Genomic DNA, 24,109 nt, shown 5'->3' on the forward strand with positions numbered 1-24,109 from the left:
TGATTGATCACACATCCCGTTTTTTCAAGTCCAGCCTCCAAAACAGCACATCGCGCCTTAGAGTCAATATAGTCATTGCACCAGATTTGACAAAACATTCTTGCAAAATCAAAACATTTCGCCCCTTTCTATGAAATCCCCCGATAGCTAAATAGTAAAAATAATTGAAAAATGTTTTTTTTCTCACTGTAATTAAATCAATAGAACAAAATAAATTTCTTAATTTATACATGGCGTAGAATTGAAATCTCGTGCCCTTTTGACCTTAAGGGAATATCTCATGCCACAGCCTGTCCTATAAAAATTATTGAAAGACCCTTCTTAAATTCACAGGGGGATCAAGTGTCAGTTGTCTGATGGAGTAATAAAGAGCAGGTAATGATGCTGTAATGTCACTTGGCAGCACAGCACAGCAGTCTCATGCAAACCCAGCTATTACTTCAGCAATCTCTACATTATTGCCTGAGAGAGGGCGAGGAAACCAGATGAGGAGGGAGAGACGTTGCTAAGCCACCAATCACAAAAAGCCTCCACGATCAGTGACAGGTCCAGCAAGCAAGCAGGGCAGGCAGATATTAATGGCCAATCTGCGAAGAGTTCACAATAGCCTACCAGGCTGCAGCTTACAGCTTCCTCCTTCCTGGCAGAAAATCAGCCCTCTAAGGAAAAATTTTGAGACCTTTTCACAAGCTGCATCACTGCAAACCACCGCTTTCCTCTCTCTTCCACTGCCCTCCCTTTCAAAGCAAACTTTTGGCAAAAGCATCACCATCATTTTGTGGTCCATTGACTTCCACCTTGCAAATGCCTCTCAATCAAAGGAGCCATTAATATAACAGCACGAGCAAAAAGCAAGGATGCTAGCATAGTCTAAATATGCAAAGTGGGTACTTTACAACCAAGACTCCTTGCCTCGTCTCATAGGGACTGTTGAAAGGCAACAAAAAAAACAAAACACAAAAAACGGACAGATTGAACGGACGAAGGCTGGAACAAAAGCACACTAAAAAAAAGAAAAGGAGGAAAACGTAAAACAAAAATATATATTTTATATATATATATTTTAAAAAAACAGAAATAAGGAGACCAGTGGCACGGCTGAACCTGTCATCGAGACATGCAACCATCAAGCAAGCTTATTAGCCTATTCTTCCTCATCTTAGTGGGCATGGAATTAACTCAAGTAAGGCTAACACCAAACCGCTTTAATGATTTCTTTTTATTCTTTTTCCGTTCAAGTGTTTTAACAGAACACAAAGGGAAAGGCAGCACACTGGCTTAGAGCACCCTTCCTATTTCCCACAAGCATGCAGTATCTTGGCTTGTCAATCCATAGGTAGTAGCGATTGCATTGTACCCGTTCGGGGCAGTTTAGCGTTGGGGCACCAAACTATTTGTGTGTGTGTGTTTTTTTTTTCTTTCTTGTTGTTCTTACCAAAAACATCTTGTTTGGGTTATCGAGGACGTGTGAGACTAAAGTGTCTTTTTGAATCTGATGTACGACTCGATTGAAGGATTATTTTGCTACAATGTTACAATTCTTTGCAAATTGTTTCTTTAATAGGTCGAACAATAATGCCAAAACACTGTATTGGTCAACCTTTTGCATGTGTACAGGATTTGCTGCTGGATAGCGTATTGTGTTGTGTGCTAAGCAATGATTGAGTGGAATCATGCATTAGCTATTAATTGAATGTATATCCTGATGGCATAATGCCAGCACAGAGGTAGCTCTAGTTTTGTCTTCAAATATGTACGTGTGATGTTAGCACTTGCTCGTCTGTCACTCAAACATTTTACAGTTCTTTTGATTGACTGTGACATTTAAATGTCCTTTCCTTGTCTCTAGTGTAGAAATCCAGGGGGGGTAATTGGTTGCAGGTGAACTATAGCTCTGCATATCAGGGAGGCAGACGAGGGGCACAGGGAGAGTTTAGTGGATGTGTTTGATTAAAGGAATTGGAGTCAAGTGAAAAGGGATTTAGACTCAATAATGAGATTAAAAACAGAAAGTGTCCGGGAAAGCTTAGGCGTTGAACCTTATCGGATAAGGGTTTTGTGTTTAAAACCATCTCGGATTTGTCACGAGAAGTTTAAATCAGTTCTTACAATGCCTTTATGGCACTGAATCCCACAGTTTTACTTTTGTTTTTTTTTTCAAAATATTTTGTGAATTTATTTAACATTACGGAAAAAGCAAAGACTCTTACACATATATTCTTTAAAAGAATGTTGTGTGTAGAATACTATATGTTATTCAGGACCCTGGACTTCACATGGTACAGTGCAAGACAGACACAGAGGCTGTAAATGTTTTTGTATGTGTCTGCATTTTATTCATTTATTTATATGTATGTATCTTTGCGTGTGTGTGCACGTTTGGATATTTATGTTTGTATTTGCATGCAGAAGTATTAGTGTGTTTGTGTGTATTTATATGCAAATTTGGGGGGATGGGGTTGTGTGTGTGCTTCTATTCAGAAATATGAGTGAGTGGGTATTTAACAACCTCATAAAAGTACCTGTGAATGCGTAATTTATTTATTTTTACAATCTTGAAGTATATTTTATGATGTCTTGTGCAGCACTTAGCTAATTAAAAAGAAAAAGAAAAAAAAAAACACAGAATGAGGTCATTGCAGATGGAGACTGAAATGTGACCACAAACTTACTGTAATATTTCCAGACCTTTTTACGGTTTTGCAATGTTGTTTGGAAATGCTTTTGCTGGATGCTGGTAATGCGCATGTGTGCCAATGGATGGACCTGCATTTTCTAACCAACCACTGCCCTGAGTTCATTTAGTGAATTGTCAATAAATTGCTGGCTCAAAGGATAGGATGCAGCGAGGGAATGCTGAGGGATACATTCCCTCTAAGGACAGAATTTACAGTATGAGATTCCTTGTTATTCACAAACACACACACAGTACAATGTAGCAATCAATACCCCGCCAACAGACAAACATCCAGCTCAGCACAGTAGCTCATAGTCTGAGATGAAAGGGATGGGGGTTAGAAGCCTTGAAGAAACCAGTATCTGAATGATGTGCTGGATGATCCTGAGGCTACAACTTAGCAAAGAGTTCCAAAAAGACAGACAATAAAAAGGAAAAAAAACAAAAACAAAAACCAAAGTCTTCTTCTTGCCTGATGCTTAAATAAATAAGGTACTATTAAAAAAAACATTTCAGAACTACAGCGAGTGAGCTACTAAGAAAATTACTGTGAGTGAGCAGCTAAACAGGTTCAATGCCCTGCTGTCCTGCTGCAGACAGATATACAGAGACAAACAAACCAAACAGACAGACAAACAAATGCAGGAAGAGAGATGCAGGAGGGAATTTAATTGGACAGTTATCACCTAGAAAAAGATTAGCGTTAACAAAACTTTGCTTTTGGGGGACACAGCTGCACCCCAAGATTGTGACTAGCTTATCACATGTGTGAGTGCCATGTGCTATCCAACTCACCCACATTGCGTTGTGGTCATATGCAGCCATAGCTTAACTCTTTGAGGGCTATGCAATGTGTTGCTGGTCCTCTGCTACTTCAAGGGGTTACTGTTCAGTATCAATCTCTAAAGTTTATATACAAAAAACACCCTATATAAAACACAAACACACACACACACACACACGCACAATCTGGCAGCCAAATGGTTAAGATAAAACATAATATGATTTATTGTACATAAGCTGGTTTGTTGTGACAGCATAATTGGAGCTGTGTTTTTTTTTTTTTTTTTAATATTTCAGATGTTATTGTCTGTATGAGGGTTATCAACTAAATAGTGTATTTTGCTGAAGTGAGCATTACGTTGGTAAAATTATACCTAAAATAGTGGGTATGGTAAGCCTTTGCCGTTTTGTAGTGTAACTGATACTTGACAATAAACCCCACAGCTGTCAGTTTCCATTAATACTGTTTTGGGTCAGTTTTACTATGAGTAACTGGGCACCATGAGTATTGAGATCAAGTAATAATGACATGTATAAAGCCAGCGACTTTAGTCACCATTCAGCAAGTGAGAGGTTAAATGTGGTAAAAGAAAATGGCATACATATTGCCAATGACTTTATTCACCATACAGCAAACAAGAGGTTAAATGTGTCAAAAGATAATGACATGCATATAGCCAATGGCTTTACTCACCATTCAGCATGTAAGAGGTTAAATGTGGTAAAAGAAAATGGCATACATGTTGCCAATGACTCTATTCACCATACAGCAAACAAGAGGTTAAATGTGTCAAAAGATAATGACATGCATATAGCCAATGGCTTTATTCACTATACAGCAAATAAGAGGTTAAATGTGGTAAAAGATAATGACATGCATATAGTCAATGGCTTTATTCACTATACAGCAGATAAGAGGTTAAATGTGGTAAAAGATCATGACATGCATATAGTCAATGGCATTACTCACCATTCAGCAAGTAACAGGTTAATGTGGTAAAAGATAATGGCATACATATAGCCAGTGACTTAAGTCACCATCCAGCACATAAGAGGTTAAATGTGGTAAAACATAATAACCTACATAGCCAATGGCTTTACCCACCATACAGCAAGTAAGAGGTTAAATGTGGTAAAAGATAAGGACATACATATAGCCAATGGCTTTACTCACCATACAGCAAATAACAGTTTAAATGCTGTAAGAGAATATTGGCATACACATAGCCAGTGACTTCATTCGCCATGAAGCAAATAAGAGGTTAAACGCAGTAGAATAATAATAACATACACACCCAGGGATTTTACTCGCCAACCAGGAAATAAGAGGTTAAATGTGGCAAAAGAATAATGGCATACATGTATCCAGTGACTCTATTCACAACCTAGTAAATAAGAGGTTAAATGTGGTAAAATAATAATGACATACATGTAGCCAGTGACTTAGTTTGCCATCCAATAAATAAGAGGTTAAACGTGGTGTAAGAATTATGGCATACATATAACCAGTGACTTTATTCACCATCTGGACAATATGAGGTTAAATGTGGTATAAGAATAATGGCAAACATATAACCAGTGACTTTATTCACCATCTGGACAATAAGAGGTTATATGTACAGCGCTACGGAATTTACTGGTACTATATAAATAATAAAATAATAATAATATGTGCTAAAGAAATAATGGCAAACATATAGCTAGTGACTCACCATCAGCAAATAAGAGGTTAAATGTGGCACCAAAATAATGGGGTATATATATATATATATATATATATAGCCAGGGACTTTGTTAGCCATCCAGTAAATAAGAGGTTATTGGGGTATAAGAATAATGGCATACATAAAACCAGTGACTTCTTTCACCATCCGGCAAATCAGAGGTTAATTTTGGTACCCTTCATTGAAAGGTGAGGCATTGTCAAAGGCACTCTGAGTGTCCCCCATCCAGTGATTGATTTGCTAGTTCTGGCAGCTTCAGATATTAGGTCATAGAGCATGGCTTGGGAATATGTGTCTTTGGTAAGGTATAAACTAGAGGTTGTAACTCACTCATTAACTCCTTCACTGCCAAAATTGTTTTGTTCAAGAAGTCACATTTATTTGAAATGTGATACGTAACTAATGCATAAACATAGGGTAAAACAACAAGATTGAGTTCCAGGCTACAAATGTTTTATTTATTAATTTATCATTTTGAGAAATATTGAGGATCTATACGGTACGCCTTATCTAGCAAACTTGTCCATATATGCAGATATATGTTTATTTTTTTGCCACTTACAATATGTATTACAAAACAACTAAATATAAATTGTCAAATGGCCTGCTTAGAGGTATTTCTGAAAATTTGACCTTCTAAAAATAATGTAGAAATAATTCCCTCATACAGTGAGTACCGTTACACTAAGCATATTCACAGTACAGTGCGTTATAAACTGGCATTACTGCCTGCAAATAATAGTTGTGTTGTCTGCTTCCTGGGTGTTAGGATGCAGTCGTAAAGTTTTACTTGCAAAGGTTGTGGGATAAAAAAGCAAGGCTGTCCTTCATAGCTCTTCTGCAGCGATGCAGAAGGACACAGTAGGGCGCTGGCAGGGATAAAATGAACAATAGTAGATAGGGGAAAGTTAAGTGATATTTTGCAAAACTAAAGTTAATACGAGTATCACCTTAGCAACAAGTGAGACAGGTATGAAGCTTGAGAATAGACAGACAAAGGCAGTGATTGATAGTCTTGATCCTGCAGATTTTAGTGAACTGCAGTAATATTCAACTACAATACCATAAAACTTTTTCTGGAATAATTCCACTTTTACTTGGCCTGTCTTTTTAGAATTATCCTAGTAACCAGCATGCAACTGGCCTTCCTGATTGGCTACCTAGTGTATATCTTTGTAATTTGTTCAATGAGTAATGCAGGATTCTGGGACTAAAGGAGGGGCATATATCCCCTATATACTTTTAACATAATGCATTGCATAGCATGTTGGCTGAATTTTGTTAAAGCTTGTTTATACTCTTAGTTTATTACGTTTTAGCATTACAAGGGTATCGAAAAACAGAACATTTGTGGATCTATTGGGGCCAATTATAGACCAATCTTCAAAATAATAATATCTATTCAATTCATATCATAATGGATGTCTCCAAAAACTGTAGCATCAACACGAATAAGAATTTAAATGATAAAATAAAATACATACATTTGATTTGGGTTCAAGTAATGATCAATAGAAAACAAATTCTGAACAAAGGCTTCAACATTAAAGCATAGTATAACTCACACATTAGACATCTGTATTGTTGTACCAAGTGGTTTTGTGTTTTTTGTCCATCTTCCTAACCAATTTTTCCCACTGTAGTTACAAATTCCAAATGTACATTTTGCTAGTCAACTAACTAGCACATGCACAGATAGAAACTGTTTTACATTTCATTTCATAACTCTTGGAATACTACTTAGAACCAGGGGAAAAAAAAGACTGCTATACATGGATGCCGGCAGATTGGGCCCCGGGGTTCTTTGGAACAGTCAGACTTGGCTGCTGAAGGTCTATTCAATGGCTTCCATGTACTGTTTGAATAGTGCTATTGGTCTCTTTAATTGTAATATGTCCTTTTGTGATGATTTTTAAAGGGACCAACATGTTGGGTATGCAAGTCCGTGTGTCATATATACAATTCATTGATCTGGGACAGGTAGAAAACAGTTTCATGAAGTTCTAACTAGGAAAAAGTTTATGAGTAAAAAGTATTCATAACCGACATACATCCACTATGTTCAGACTGATTATTTTCAAACACTGTTGACAACCCTCATTACCAACCTGTGATACGTTTTAATTTTACCATATATTTCTCAAACCAGTAACTAATGCCATTGCTTCCCGACCACCATGTCTACGATATACTGCAACACTATAACAGCGTGTTTCTCTCATCTTTTATAGCCCTTATTCCCAATCTGTGATATTAATTACCATATTATCTTCCATCAAAGTTCGTGCACATTACCTGCTCACTGTGTACCTACCACAAATGATAGGCCTTTAAAAACATGAATGGTACCGACATTATTTTAAAAAAAAATGTATCCATTACCATAAGCTTTGTTCAGCTTATCTTAGTAAATCTTAGTAGTAATGATAAATGTAAAAATGTAACCAATGTCTACTTGTAAGTGAATGACTGAACTTGTGCAGTCAAACTGGCGAACATCCCCCGGTGAATATATCAGCTCGAACGCTAGAGTGAACTTTAGCTTTTTACTTTTCTTTTTCCACTTGCATAACCTTATTTTTTGATGAGGCTGTCAGCTGCAATCCCAAGATAAGGCTTCCACTTTATTGAGGTTGACCATTCATGACTTCACGTTTTATTACCAATGATCCTCACTCAAACAGTGTTAAGATGTACTATGGAACTTCTTCTGGGGTGAATTTTAGCAAAACTGCAGTTGTTCACTTTGCAGAATTTATAGCATTGTTGGCCATTATATTGCATTGGACAATGTTGTGGTGGTACCAATGACTCCAACTGGTCAATTCTAATCACAAATAAAAACTTTGTGACAAACAAGGGGACAAAAAAAATGTGATGACACAGCTATGTTATATGAAACTTGGTCTACGTGACATCAAGATTAATGGTTAAAGAAATATTCTGAGATGCCACTTTTGATAAATTTCTTTCTCTAATGAAATGAGGGGAAATTATGTATTGAAGAGCTTCAACTTTTTACAAGTGAATATGTCTGGAAGAACTGGCGTAGAAGAGGTAAAGATGGACCTCTTTAGTTTGCCCAGTAGAAACCTGTTTCTTGCTAGATGGAACATACAGATTATTTTTTACTGTAGATGTACGTTTCCCAAAAGCTTTTATTTAGAATTCCCAGCATATGCCTCAAGTATATAAAAACATAAAAATGTTTATATTTTTCTAAAATATTTCTTCTTGCAGAATTCCTATGCTGAGAATAAAGCCAACTTGGCCAGTCGCAGTTCACTTTGCACCCCCAAGTTCAGTGGATGACCTTAAAACTGTCCTCAAGCAAACTTAGAATTGCCCTTCCGATTTTCTCATGTAACCATCGGGATAATGATACAAGCCATTAGAACTTGTAACTATAACCGGGAACTTAGAAAGTCAACAGCAGACCGCAAGGCTGACACCTTCTTTTTTACGTTTTATGTAAGGGGGCATTCCTTAAAAGTAAAATTGTAAAAGAGGAGTTGTTTTGCTTGAAAGTAGGCATGACTGGGGCATAAGTGGCCATTTCCAAAAAGATGTGATCACCTGAAAGTAGATGGGGTAACACTGTCATAGAATGGGAAGTCTAAATCATCCATCTATAAATAAACGTTCTAACTCCGAGAAACCATGGCAATTTCAGCAATTTTGCAGACATGCCTGCAATTGCTATAACTTATTAAATTTCAAGGGTCAATGGCAGTGAAAGACAGCATTGCCATTTCCCGTGAAGTTCAGCCCAATGACAGTAGGATACTTTGAACCAGAATGTGGGGAGGATGGATGGAAGTGGCATTCAATTCACATATGTAGATAAGCTGGGGGCACATTGTTAGAGGAATCATGTGCATGCTGAGTCAAAATAATCTGACCAACTCTGCAAGTCTGTGAATGTATGTGTGTTTGGAATGATGGGCAAATGACCACGAGAAACAACAAGCATATGTGAAGATGTACGAGATGTGTAAGATAAACCAAACTGGTTTTATGGAAAAAATAAAAAAGACAAAATGATAAGACAAATCTATTACAAGACATTTACCTGTGGAGTCCTAATTAATGAATAATTAGTATTAAAATTTACATTGTGCCAACATTTTTAATTTAATAAGCCCTCCCCTTCTAACCCTGCCCAGACTTTATGTAACTGTCCAATCACAAACTTCCCAATGCAGCTCAATAAGTCTTTGCAAGGCAGGTGCACTGGGAAATTGCTGCCTCCACTGAGCTAACCAAACCAGGAAGTAGCAAGGCCAGTCATATGATAGACATCCAGGGGGTGTATGCAGGTTAATTGATAAAAGTTCCAAAAGTTACAAAAACAACAAAAAAAAGGGGACACACTCGTCACACATAAAGCAAACTGATGTGCCTAGGGGCCTGGAGTGTCCCTTTAATGTTTAGCAGATGTGATAAATGTTTAGTTAATTGACAGTGTAATATAAATTTAAGTAAACAAATCTATTTTTATTAGTGAGCCCAGCGGATTTTAATGTCTCTTGATTTGTTTGTTTGACCCTTTCAACCATTAGGCTTAGACTTGAAATCCATCTTTAAAAATCAAAGAAGCGGTTTTCATTATATAAACCAATTTCAGCCAATCCCTGGGGGTTCCTCATGACTGCACAGGAAGGCACCCCCAAGGAGTTTACTGAAAATTGATTTATTTAAAAACTAAGCAGAGTTTCTAAAGCATCATTGGTCGTTACCAAAAAAAAAAGTAAATTGCATATAACTAGGCTTAGCTAAATGGCGTACCCCCTGATATACATACAGTATCGTAATATACAGGTTGTTCAATAAAATGTGAATTGTTTGGAATTCAAAGTGAATTCAATAAAATATAGCAGACTCAGAATTTATCTTTTTTGGCCTAAAATGTAAATTAATTTTGAAATCCCAACAATTTACACGCAGTATAAAAAAACCTGTTTTATAGATTAAAAGTGCTATATTTTTATTTTAACCATGAAATGCCACGTTTAGCTCTTTTGTCCTTCTCTGTTGCACATGTACAGTGTAATTCCACTATGTTATTTACATAGCTTCTAAATTGGCTAAATGATCCCTTTCAATCCATTTAGACAGCTTCACACCAAAAATGGTATATTTCAATCAGTTGTTCAATTCCCACAATACTTTGCCAGCTAGGGTTCTACCATTTACCCATCCTTGCAGGGTTAGCACTGAGCAGTGTTTGTATGTTTGAATGCAAGCATGTTTTTGTATGCAGTATGTGTGTGACTGTAGGGGTGTGTTTGTGTTTAGTGTTGTGTTAGGTGGTTTTAAGTACTGTTGCCATTTGGTTTACTTGTGTGTAGTGTTCCCACATATACACACAGACACACACTGGCACATATCAGAATACACAGACACACAGATACACACACAAATACACACATCGACACAAATACAGATACAAACACTGGCACGCATGCAGATACACAGGTACAGACATGTAGATACACAGACACACACAGATACACATACACAAAGATACACACACTGACACAAATACAGACACACACACATTAACACTCATACAGACACACAAATACACACACTGATACACATGCAGATACACAGACACACACTGATACACAGATACACAGACACACAGATACACACACTGACACAAATGCAGATACATAGACACGCATTGATACACACATACATATACACAAATACACACACTGATACACGTGCAGATACACAGACACACACTGATACACACAGATACACAGATACACACACTGACACAAATGTAGATACACAGACACACACATCAACACACGTACAGACACACAAATACACACACTGATACACGTGCAGATACACAGACACACACTAATACATACAGATACACAGGCACACAGATATACACTGATAACACATGCAGATACACAGACACACACTAATACACACAGATTCACAGATACACACACTGACACACGTGCAGATACACAGACACACACACTAACACACATACAGATACAATCCTTTGAAAACAAAAGGATTTAAATGTTAAATCTTAAGCTTTCTATATGTTCTGGCTGTGCATTATTCCTTTCTATATGTCTTTAGTGCGCTCTCTGTAGGACTACAAATATTTAATGCATAAAGTGCAAAGCGTTGAAATATTCATAGCTTGAATTTCTACTGGGTCACATAAAGATTAGACTCGAGAGCTTCATGCACGCCCTAGTGAGAACCGGTTTTCTGGCAACAATTACTGATCTGAAGAACATACAATGTAACAAGCCATTTCTCAAGATGCTGTTAGCATAGCCCTGAGCCTGATTATAGAATTCTTGTCTTAATCACGAAATGTTTAGTAAATTCTAGAAAGATAATGAGCTATCAATCCAAGTACGACACAAGTTACAACAGTGAACGAGTTAAGATAGTTTGAAGTAGTCAACAAAAATACGCCAACAAGTACCTTGTTTCAAATCCTATTGTTTTAACATCTATATGTTTTAAAAAGCAGAAAGGAAAATTTTGGTTGAAGAAATATATCCACAACATGAGATATCAAAGCGATAAGGAGTTAATTTCTCCATAAAATAATATGTGGATCTGTAACATTTCAACCCCCTAAAACTCTTAGTTCTGGAAGTCCATGTTTTGGTGGTATATGTCTTCATAATGACTGTCATGTGTTGTTGCCATTCAATTTTATATTTTGTTATATGTCAGAAGTTTGGAGAACCTGGGGATATCACACTCAGTTGTCCTATATAGGGCACTGGTTGACCTTTTTGACTCTCCTCTTGTTTGGGTTGCAGATAGAATGGAGGTGGAATCATAACTTCCTACGCAGATAATCATTTAGATCATTTGTGGACTTCAAAAATGTTGCTGCTTTTTATATGCAAGCATTACTCTGTATAACTCTGTGGCATTGTGTGACTGGATTTAAATCTTTAGTTCCTAGAAATGTTCTGCTAACCTTGCCATCAATAAGTGATAATGTGCGAAGATCATGCAGGTCTCATAATATTCGTTATCTCCACATTTGTATAGATGCCGTGCAATGGATAATATAAGTTATGGACAAATAAGGACTAACTGCATTCCCTCTGCTTTCAATTGTCTACCTCCTTCCATGGAAAAACATATTGATCGTAATATTATTGACTAAGATCAGATACAGCCTTATACCTAATCTTTTTCTCCTTGGGCCTTTACAACTTCTTCTAATTGGCAAAGATATATAATGACCATGTATAAGCTACATTACAATCTAAATGATAAGAAATGTAAACATTGCTTCCCTGCCCCATTACTGCCCCATTGGTCAATATAACTACATCTCCTGTGTTTCGCAGCAACGTGCCAGTGTCATCAAATTGCAGAGAACATGCCAATGTAACTTCTCTGCCTTCAAATCCAAATTTGACGCAAACATAACAAGTGTCAACCGAAGCATTGACTGCATAGCTAGCAGTGAATAGGACTGTCCTTGATAAATCGGGCATCACTGACTATGCTTTTTCAGGACGAATTGCCGAATGTAACCATCTCACCCTGAAATGCATTTGGGCTACATTAATTAAACCTGCAAATTAAAGCAGATCTTATAATGTCGAACAGTAAGGCGTTTAGCATTAGTTGTTTAGAGAAAACCTACAATACCAGAAATACAAATGTTTTAACAGGTGAAACAATCGACAACATCATAATATATATAATGTATAACATAATATAAGTATGCCCTACTGACATGGTCCATACTTCATTCTGGTGTCTTTTTACCATCTTTATATAGACCCCGGTATTCACGTAGATATTTTCACAACTCACCAATTTGTGTCGTTCTAATGAGATCAGTCTCACACTCTTTGATGTCATAAATGACGCAAGCCAACAGCAAAATCTCTCTGGCTATTTAATGCCTCTCTGGCCACTTCTCTCCACCCTGTCATGCTTTAAGTTACCAGATGGTGCGTTATTATGGTTTTCTATATTTTTGGATCTTGGCTTGGCTCTGTTTATCAACTATTCTGATCTTTGGAACTCTAGGCATTGGCTCTGTTTCCCGTTTATATGTATTTCTGTACTCCTGGACCTCGGCCTGTCCCTTTCTTTAGTATAGGACACTCTGTACCTTAGGTTTGCATATTGGGGTGCACATGCCCAGACACACCCACTATGCTATTGTTTTAGGGGATCAACACACCTTAATATTAGATTGATTGACCTGCTTAACATAACAGAGTCTTGCTTTAATCTGATCTACTCACTGTGCAAGCAGGATATTTTCATTTACAGGCAGATAATATGTATACCATGTCTGTCATCAGTCACCCAGAATCCACTCTGATTTCCCCCAGAATGCCTTGCTTATGGGAAAGATCAGGGAGGTTGCTGGGAAGGGGCGCATGCTATGTTCCCACTTTTACCCCTTATGGTCCAGTTGCAACAAGATAATGTTGTTAAAGAATAAATATTGCATTTATTATATATTTTATTATAATTTATTCTGCACAGTGTGAACGCAATATGTTAAGCAGATGAAATCGGGCCGTGTCGTGTTAACAAAGAGAGACGAGATAGCATACATATTTATGTCTCAATATAAAGGCATGATTTTCCATTTGTGTCCCTCGTAACGTGTAGTTGAGGGAGAGGGCTGGTCCATGTTAGGTTTAGTTCTTTTTATCCTGGTGTTAATTGGAAGGGGGGTTATTCACACCTCTGCTAACACATTGAGACATTTTTGGCAACACTATATTCTATGTGCCTGTAAGGTATTAAATGGGTGTAGGTACAAGTCTTAACAGGAATGTGCTGGTAATGTATTGGTAGTATATCTCATTTCTCTCTGTCTATCTCTCCCCCTATCTATCTATCTATCTATCTATCTATTCATCCATCCCTATCTATCTATTCACCCATCCCTATCTGTCTGTCTGTCTGTCTGTCTGTCTGTCTGTCTATCTATCTATCTACCTATTCATCCATCCCTCTATCTATCTATCTATCTATCTATCTATCTATCTATCTATCTATATATCTGTCTGTCTATCTATATATTTATCTGGCTGTCTGTCTGTCTATCTATATATTTGTCTGTCTGTCTGTCTATATGTCTATCTATCTATATGTCTATCTATCTATCCATCTGTCTGTCTATCTGTCAACCCTCTCTCTTTATCTGTCTGTCTGCCTGTCTGTCTGTCTGTCAACCCTCTCTCTTTATCTGTCTGTCTGCCTGTGTGTCTGTCTGTCAACCCTCTCTCTTTATCTGTCTGTCTGCCTGTGTGTCTGTCTGTCAACCCTCTCTCTTTATCTGTCTGTCTGCCTGTGTGTCTGTCTGTCAACCCTCTCTCTTTATCTGTCTGTCTGCCTGTGTGTCTGTCTGTCAACCCTCTCTCTTTATCTGTCTGTCTGCCTGTGTGTCTGTCTGTCAACCCTCTCTCTTTATCTGTCTGTCTGCCTGTGTGTCTGTCTGTCAACCCTCTCTCTTTATCTGTCTGTCTGCCTGTGTGTCTGTCTGTCAACCCTCTCTCTTTATCTGTCTGTCTGCCTGTGTGTCTGTCTGTCAACCCTCTCTCTTTATCTGTCTGTCTGCCTGTGTGTCTGTCTGTCAACCCTCTCTCTTTATCTGTCTGTCTGCCTGTGTGTCTGTCTGTCAACCCTCTCTCTTTATCTGTCTGTCTGCCTGTGTGTCTGTCTGTCTGTCTCTGTCTATCTACGTTTCTTGGTACTTTTAAACATGTTGTGGGATTCTAGCCATGTTAGTGCTAAGGAGGTGAGGCATTACAAAGCTGTCTGTGTGCGTTGTGTTCTGTGTGATGGATCATGCATCAGGCTACATGAAGAAAAAGATGATTTTTGCAACCACAATAAAGTTAAGCTTCGGTTAAGCAATAACTTTTCTCATCTCTAATATGTAGCAAAAAAATTAAAAAAAAAAGATCCTCAGTTTGATTTATCGAGGAAGGTCGAAAAGGAGAATACAGTGTTTACCATATTTCTGTTCCAAGTGGGCAAAAAAAATATTAAATATTTAACTTTGATAAAGGGCCTTCACCTGTCTTGGTATATCAGCTGTCTGGACTGTTTTTAAGCCACACAAAAAAACAAAATATCTGTGTGCACTTAGAGGGACTTATTGTGTCCAAGAACGCTAAAAGAAAAAGTGCAAGTGATGGGCTAGCTCATTCAAGGGTCATTCGAGTGCTTTTTAAAAAGCACTGAAAGGTTTTATGTTATGTAACGGTTAATTGCTTGGATACACACGTCGATATTTCACTTTACCAGCTTGGCATCCAGAAATTAATGATTGAAAAGTAAAAAGGACAACACAAATAGCCTTTGATTGCTATAAAGAACATTCTCTTCCTCCCACCCATTTACTGAGACTGTTTAGGCAGCGATCCTTAGAGCCCTTTAATGCTGTAGCCCTTAAGACCTGCAGAGATTTTTTTTTTTTTTAACAATACACCAGGGTACCTTTAAAATGCTTTTAGTCTACATCTGAAGCTTCATCGCTATCTTTCTTTATTCTCGATGTATATTATAAAAGATCATGTATTGAAATGTATCATGTACTAGAATCTGTATTTCATTTCTGTCCTATAGGTGCATATGATTAATCACCTATAACAAGGTGCCTATGATTAGGTGCCTTACATGACATTGTATTTCCATGCTCTATGGGAAGTGAAAATATATAACTATATAATGCCGGGTTCTTTTTCCATGTTATGGCACTAGCTGACTAATCTTGATGTTGAAGACAAATTTTTGACACATGGGTGAACAGCGAAAGATTTCTTTTTATTTTATTTGTTTTTAAATAATTCAATAATACTTTTTCAGAGTACCCATATTCGTTAAGCTCAGTATATATATTAGGATTATTGATCCTGTCCCTTGATTTACTTGCTTTATTAATGTGCAAAAAATCCCCATACTTTTTCTAGACATTTTAGGAATATCTGGGCGCTGCCTTCATTAGAGTGGGTGATAAGGAAGCAAAATAAATAAAGCCGTTTTCTGGTATCTCCCCCAACAAATACATACAGTCTGTAGTGGCAATGTCATTTTTTTCAGAGCATGCAGTTTAGGATGTGATCAAAAAAGCTAAAGTACCATTCTGTGATCAGAAAAGTTAAAGAACCATTATGTGATCAGAAAAGATAAAGAACCATTCTATGATCAGAAAAGCTAAAGAACCATTCTGTGATCAGAAAACTAAAGCACAATTCTGTGATCAGAAAAGCTAAAGAACCATTCTGTGATCAGAAAAGATAAAGAACCATTCTATGATCAGAAAAGCTAAAGTACAATTCTGTGATCAGAAAGAGTTAAAGAACCATTCTGTGATCAGAAAAGATAAAGAATCATTCTGTGATCAGAAAAGATAAAGAACCATTATGTGATCAGAAAAGCTAAAGAACCATTCTGTGATCAGAAAAGTTAAAGAACCATTATGTGATCAGAAAAGCTAAAGAACCATTCTGTGATCAGAAAAGCTAAAGAACCATTCTGTGATCAGAAAAGCTAAAGAACCATTCTGTGATCAGAAAACTAAAGCACAATTCTGTGATCAGAAAAGTTAAAGAACCATTATGTGATCAGAAAAGCTAAAGAACCATTATGTGATCAGAAAAAGTTAAAGAACCATTCTGTGATCAGAAAAGATAAAGAATCATTCTGTGATCAGAAAAGATAAAGAACCATTCTATGATCAGAAAAGCTAAAGTACAATTCTGTGATCAGAAAAAGTTAAAGAACCATTCTGTGATCAGAAAAGATAAAGAATCATTCTGTGATCAGAAAAGTTAAAGAACCATTATGTGATCAGAAAAGCTAAAGAACCATTCTGTGATCAGAAAACTAAAGCACAATTCTGTGATCAGAAAAGCTAAAGAACCATTCTGTGATCAGAAAAGATAAAGAACCATTCTATGATCAGAAAAGCTAAAGTACAATTCTGTGATCAGAAAGAGTTAAAGAACCATTCTGTGATCAGAAAAGATAAAGAATCATTCTGTGATCAGAAAAGATAAAGAACCATTATGTGATCAGAAAAGCTAAAGAACCATTCTGTGATCAGAAAAGTTAAAGAACCATTATGTGATCAGAAAAGCTAAAGAACCATTCTGTGATCAGAAAAGCTAAAGAACCATTCTGTGATCAGAAAAGCTAAAGAACCATTCTGTGATCAGAAAACTAAAGCACAATTCTGTGATCAGAAAAGTTAAAGAACCATTATGTGATCAGAAAAGCTAAAGAACCATTATGTGATCAGAAAAAGTTAAAGAACCATTCTGTGATCAGAAAAGATAAAGAATCATTCTGTGATCAGAAAAGATAAAGAACCATTCTATGATCAGAAAAGCTAAAGTACAATTCTGTGATCAGAAAAAGTTAAAGAACCATTCTGTGATCAGAAAAGATAAAGAATCATTCTGTGATCAGAAAAGTTAAAGAACCATTATGTGATCAGAAAAGATAAAGAACCATTCTGTGATCAGAAAAAGTTAAAGAACCATTCTGTGATCAGAAAAGATAAAGAACCATTCTGTGATCAGAAAAGATAAAGAACCATTCTGTGATCAGAAAAGATAAAGAACCATTCTGTGATCAGAAAAGCTAAAGAACCATTCTGTGATCAGAAAAGCTAAAGAGCCATTCTGTGATCAGAAAAGCTAAAGAGCCATTCTGTGATCAAAAAAGATAAAGAACCATTCAATGATCAGTAAACTTTAACACCAATACCATCTGTGCTTGCATATGCCGCAATATGTTTCTCTTTACGCTTTACCGCTCATTTTACTTAACATTTCAAGCTGCTAAAGTGGAATGAATTCTATGACGTAAGAGTTCACTAGTGTGTAGCGCGTAAAGGGGCATTCACCACTTATCGCTCACTAGATCCAGGATTTTAATTTGGGTGCTGAGGGTTGCAGCATGTTATCTGTCTTCAAAGAACACTCCACACACATAAAACACACAGCGTGCTGAAGTGCTCTATGTGTGAAGTGATTCACTTTACTTTTGAACATAAATTGTCACTTCTATCAATTCATCGTTACACCCCTCTGGCTGTCAATCAGACACCTGGTCCTGTCACTTCCTGGTTTGTTTAGCTCAGTTGAGATAAACTCAAGAGTCAGGAATTGCCTAGAGCTCCTGCCTTGCAAAGTCTTCCCATTGAGCTGCATTGTGAAGTCTGTTATTGGACAGCCACAGAAAGTCTGGGAGGGGTTAGAAGGGGATGGCTTGCAGAGGCTGCAGACAAGGAATCTGCAGCTTGTGCAACTGTTTTTAGATATACTGTCAGTTTGTCATTGGGGTTATGTATACTAAATAGTGATGATGATTATTATTGTATTTGGGCAGTGCGGTGTCTTTTTAAAATGCGTGCAGACTCGGCGACATGCACCAGACATCAAAATACTTGAAATATTACTGGTGCCAGACCAGTAAGTGTGGAGAATTGACAGGTGTATTGCTAATTTGGAACAATTCTCCAACAAAGCTAATTTCCCTGCCTAGTTGTATTTTGGGCTAAAATGTTTAATTACTAGTTAATTTATCCACAAATCTCATAAACAAACAAATAATTCAACAGATGGGGGAAACTTCAGTATTTAAACATGAATAGTTTTTGCACTGAAGTTTCAATTTTATTTTCCCTTTTAAAATGTGCTGGTCTTTAAAAGGTTCCTAAAAATATGTACAAGACAAGACAAATGTATCCCCCGATGCTAGAAAGATAATTTTATTTGATTTGTTTTTTAGATTTCTATTTAAAGATTTCTAATGTGAAATGCACTTTTAATTATAAGCTATTCTCAGATCCAAATGAATGGCTTGCCAGTCTCCACTAAGCCCGTAATCTGATAGACACTCGGCTGCGGGTTACGACTTGTCAGTCTCTCTACAAATTGTGATAATTGGACTTGAGAGAATTAAAGTGTGTCCTTAGTGAATAGGAGGTAACGTCTACTAAGAAACAAGACGTGCATTGCAGTTAACTTGTTTTCTTAGGAGTGGGAAGTGTTTAATGAACTCTTTGACTGCCAAAGAGGTCTGCGAAGCCCAGTTCTGTCATTCCCAAAATGGCTCATATAACCCTCAGCTAATTTAAGTGCAATTAGTGAAATGAACACTAGGTGGCGCCAAAACACTGCCCTTTAAATTTTCTACCATGTGAAAGACTATTGAAAGCCTGGCAGGCATTGTTCATCAATTAAACAAGAAAAGACTCCGTCAGTAATTTAATAGTGTGTATTAATGGCCGAGCGTCAATAGTTTGATATAGTATAGCCAAAAGGCCTACTTCTAGAAGCATTTTCATAGTACAGGATTTAACCCCTGGAATGCCATGGCGGTGTGGACAGTAAACATATTCTCATAGGAAGATTCTGCTCCGGAGTGCAGAGATTTAACCCTTTCAGGGTTTGGTATTCTCCGCATAGCCTGCCCGAACTGAAATGGTTAATGTATGATAGGATATAAAGGGATTTGCCCAACCACTGGTAATTAAGGAGTTAAACGAGCTTCTTTTAAATTTCAAACATAGGCCTAATACAAACATAGGCCTAATTACGGATAATTTATTATGGCAGTGGAAAAATTGGAAAAAAGAGACTTAAGATACTGGATAAAATTATCACGGATATACCTTTCAACATTTTGACAGCTAATATAGAAGATTTAAATATAAAAACCTGGACGGCTAATGGTATTAATAATATAGACCAAATAATGCAACAGAACCAAATTATGTGCTTCTTTTAAATTTCCTGTCTGCATTATTGTCACGGTATTTTCCTAATCTACTCCCTAAGGGAGATTCCCAAAAATGCACGGCTTTCAATTTGATTATCCGTGACGTAGAACCTAAGTAATGCAGGAGGAAAGACAGGTGTCTTATGGTAAGTGTTGGTCCTGGGGTGGGTGGACGGCAGGAATAATAAAATATTCTATTTCCTGCTATTATCTACCGTTGCTCCTCTCATAGCAGATGTTTCAAGTGAAGTAGTTCCATGACACTCAAAAAAATGTATCTCAGTATAGTAAATTATCACACTCTCAGCTAGCATGAACCTATAACAACCCATACATGGTTATTCACTTAAATGAGAATTCAAAGTAAATTTCAAATTTAAGGTAAAAATAACTTAAAATAAATTTTAATTTCACTTTAATTTCTCACTTTATTGAATAACCCAGAACTTGGAGCAGATATGACTGTAACATGTAAACGGTACTAAAATGGTAAAAAGACACACGTGGTTAATGGATAATACACACCTCTGGTTACTTACTAAAAAGGGAATTATTGGGAATTCAAACTGGAGACCAAACAAGTTGAATTGGGAAAAATTTCCCAGGCTTCCAGTTTGTTATTATTATACATTCATTTTGAATTAACTTTGAATTCCTCACAATTCTCACATTATTAAAAACCCTGAAAAGTATTCCCAAGTCATGTGCATATTATAGTTCTAATTTAAGACATACGAAAAATGCATTGGCAGCAGTACAGGGAGCAAAACATAGGGACTCAATTCTAGAAATCCAGGAGAGTTGGCAGGTGTAGTCTTATTGAAATGCACGTGTTCTTTTGAGACAGGTGTTTTTTTTACTGCTGAAATTTAGATTAATCGGGTATGGTTTTCAAGTATAAAGATATAAAATCTCTGCATCAGGTACACTGTGTTTTAGGGTGAGGCTCTGTAACATTCTGTATCCTATTCTACCAGAGAACACAGCACTCGATGTTGTACAGGAAAACTGATAAATCAAGAGAATTCATAAAAAAAATGAAAAAAAAATTACTTTTTTTTATATTTATTTTTGCTAGGTGATACAATGTGAAAAAGGTTGCCTGCATCTCTGATACAAAAAATAAATAAAAATAATTAAAAAAGGTAAATATCGATCGTACAAAAGCTTAAATAAATCCTGCGCCTTAATAGGAATAATATTAATATTGCTTTGACGTGACATGTCATTACTTTGATCCTGGATTATATGAATGAAACCGGAATTTGGAATCTGGGTGAGTGGGGGGTGGGATAGGAAATAACATTTTTTTAAAAAAAATCTAAAATCACGTGACTTAATTCTAGTTTTTTTTTTTTTTGTTGTTTTTTTTTTTATATGTGTTGAACACAAGCATTACATTTCTGTTTGGATATCCTTTTCCCCCTAAAATGCTCCTTCCGTTTGAGAGTCTGATGACAACGGGGGGAGGAGGGGGAGGCGTTGTAAAGACAGTGGGAAAAAAAAAAAAAAAATCTGACATCAGCTTGCGTTTCCTTAAACCAAGTCCTGCAGCCCCTCCTCCAACCACTAATCCATTCCAAGCTCCGCTCGGCTCAGTTAGTTGCATGGAAATTGCACTGCATGGTGGGGATCTTGAGACTGTGACATCCAGCAGCCGGGAGACCTCACTTTAAATAACAACCCTCTGTTTTTCGGAAAGAGGATCAGCACGTTCTTTTTTGAAGCCTCCACAATTTACGGTTTCTTCTAGATAAAAAAAAAAATCCATAACTACTCGTCATCGAGCTTTCCGGTGTTCTAGCCGGGCTCTAGTTCATACCATTGATCAACGAGCGTATTGTGTTTAGTGTGTGTTGCTGTGTTAGTGTAGCACACCTGAGCCTACATCCAGCCTTCCCCAAAGAGAAATCATGTCTAAAAAGCGCTGTGTTGTGCTCGAGGGCTGGGACGAACACAAGGAGTCTGCAAGCAGCATGCAGTTGAATGGAAGTGTCCACGCACATTCAGAATGAAGGGCTGGTGGATTAATTCCAAGCAGAGATGTCGGTGCCTTTACTTAAGATTGGGGTTGTCCTGAGCACTATGGCGATGATTACCAACTGGATGTCGCAGACATTGCCGTCCTTGGTGGGTCTCAACACCACCAAGCTGACCGCAGCCAACGCCGGTAACTTGGATAGGAGCACCGGGGTGAGTCACTTTTTGATACATTGCTTCGAACCCCGAAAAACAGGTTGAGATTTTCTGTTAGTTTATAAAATACTGTGTGTCCTGCCTTTAATAGTGGAGTCGCTCTTATACTGGGCTAACACTGGGGATTAATTTAACCCTCTGCGTGCTGGGCAGGGCAGGGATTTCTGTGCTGGAACTCGTAATCACAAATCTAGTGTTTAAATAGATTGAAATATTTATTTGAACCTTTTATTTACCCTTTAGGTGCTGATTTAAATATAAAATCTTTATGGCCTATTTGTAGAAACAAATACTGGCAAGCCTCTCTCTAAATACATATATATTTGTATATATTTTAGCATGCACATTAAATTTAAATGTTTATATATTTAAAAAAAAATAAAAATATATATATATATATATATATATATATATATATATTTGTGTGTATGTGTATCTGCCCAACACAGTTTTATTAGGTCTGTTTGCAATGTGTGTTAACCTATAAATGGTGATTGTGTAAGTGTGTGTCGGGCATCTTAATACTCAATCTCAACCCAGAGGATAACTTGTTTCCTTTTCTTTAATCTTGTTACTTTGTACCCCTCTGTAATTAGGGATGGCAAACTTATTCTGCGGACTACAACTCTCACTATGCTTAGCCATTAGCGGCAGCTATTTCCTACACCCGTTGGAAATCTGTAGACTGGATACTTAAGAGTCTTGCTGCTAAAACCTGCTCCTGTCTTTACGTTGTGGTGTGGGTGCTTTGTGTCAGATCGTCTTTGAATTCTCATTGGGTTGGTTGTCAAGTAAAAGCCGTTAATGTGTCAGCTACAGGCTTAATTTGCATACTACTAAGAAGGCATTGTCATTCTCAGAGGACATTGGTAAAATTCCGTATATAGGGGAGGAACGAGGGACAATGTAAAAGATTTCCTTTCTGACTTCCTTGTTAACCCCCTGTCCAATTCGATAGGAAAGATCTGGTGTACGCCTTGCTCTTGCAGACAAAAACAACCTGTTACATGTCACATTTTTTAAATGAATTTACATCAATGAACACGTCCGTATGTAAATATCCGTTGAGCTAATAGGAAACCGTGCATTCGATTTCATTGCTTTCAATTCATAGAGAGTCGATGCCATCTTTAAAGTCAAACATAGACACTTTGGGGTTTATTTATTAAAAATGTCAATAGTGGAGAATTGACATAAGAATTTAAAATTTTAGGCCCGAATGGGCAAGTCCAGAAAATTGCACATCTTGGCTATTCTGGAGTAAAATTTGCAAATCTCATGTTAGTTCACGGTATTCCTCCGATTACTGAATAATTCCCAATATCTTTCCTGAAAAATGACGATAGTAAAAAAAAAAAAAAATCAGGTTCACTACATTTTATTACATTGCCCCCAATGTTTAACCCTTTAAGAGGTGAAAATTGGACAACGCCCCTAGCCACTCAAGGGGTTAACGCAGACACAGCGTTCTCTTGTATTAATGGCTTGGTGATATAAAGTGTTCGTTGGCAAAAAAAAGAGAGAGAGATTAATTCCCAGTAGTGTGATTATATGATATTTTCCTGAATATGCACTCCCTGGAAGAATGACATTTTCAAGCAGTAAATGAGGTCTTTTACAATGCATGTTTATCAGTATCTGGAGGCTCTAATTAGGTGGAAAAAAAACCATAAAGCAATCCCGATGCTTGAATCTAATAGAATAGGATGGTCATCAGGCCTAAAAATGATGTATGACTTGTCAGTATTTGCATCAAACATCAGGATCAATTTGGTTTAGAAATGGGTCTTTTGGTGACTATACCCCAGTGAGAAGCAAAAAAGTTTACAGGTAAAATAAAGTCTTGGATCAATTATTTTTTAATTATTCTTACTTTGTATATCAGGCAAGATAAAAAATGAAAAACAAAAATACTATCAAATATAAAAGTGGTTTGAGGTCTGTT

At 36.9% G+C, this 24,109-nt stretch overlaps 1 protein-coding gene across 2 annotated transcripts in view; it reads left to right on the forward strand.

Moving 5' to 3' along the window:
• Nucleotides 1–1,050: 1,050 nt before the first annotated feature.
• The window catches only part of OLFM1 (olfactomedin 1), a 66,932-nt gene continuing 43,873 nt past the window's right edge, over nt 1,051–24,109 (forward strand). The window contains exon 1 of one of the 2 annotated variants that reach the window (XM_063432855.1): nt 1,051–1,183. In XM_063432855.1, coding sequence (XP_063288925.1) covers nt 1,118–1,183 — 66 coding nt within the window. In that variant the 5' untranslated portion in view covers nt 1,051–1,117. Of the gene's footprint in view, nt 1,184–21,539; nt 22,162–24,109 lie in introns of those variants that run through there. The other variant, XM_063432854.1, reaches the window with a different exon arrangement.

This window comes from Pelobates fuscus, chromosome 9, assembly GCF_036172605.1.
Source record: "Pelobates fuscus isolate aPelFus1 chromosome 9, aPelFus1.pri, whole genome shotgun sequence".
In the NCBI taxonomy this organism is placed as follows: Eukaryota; Metazoa; Chordata; class Amphibia; order Anura; family Pelobatidae; genus Pelobates; species Pelobates fuscus.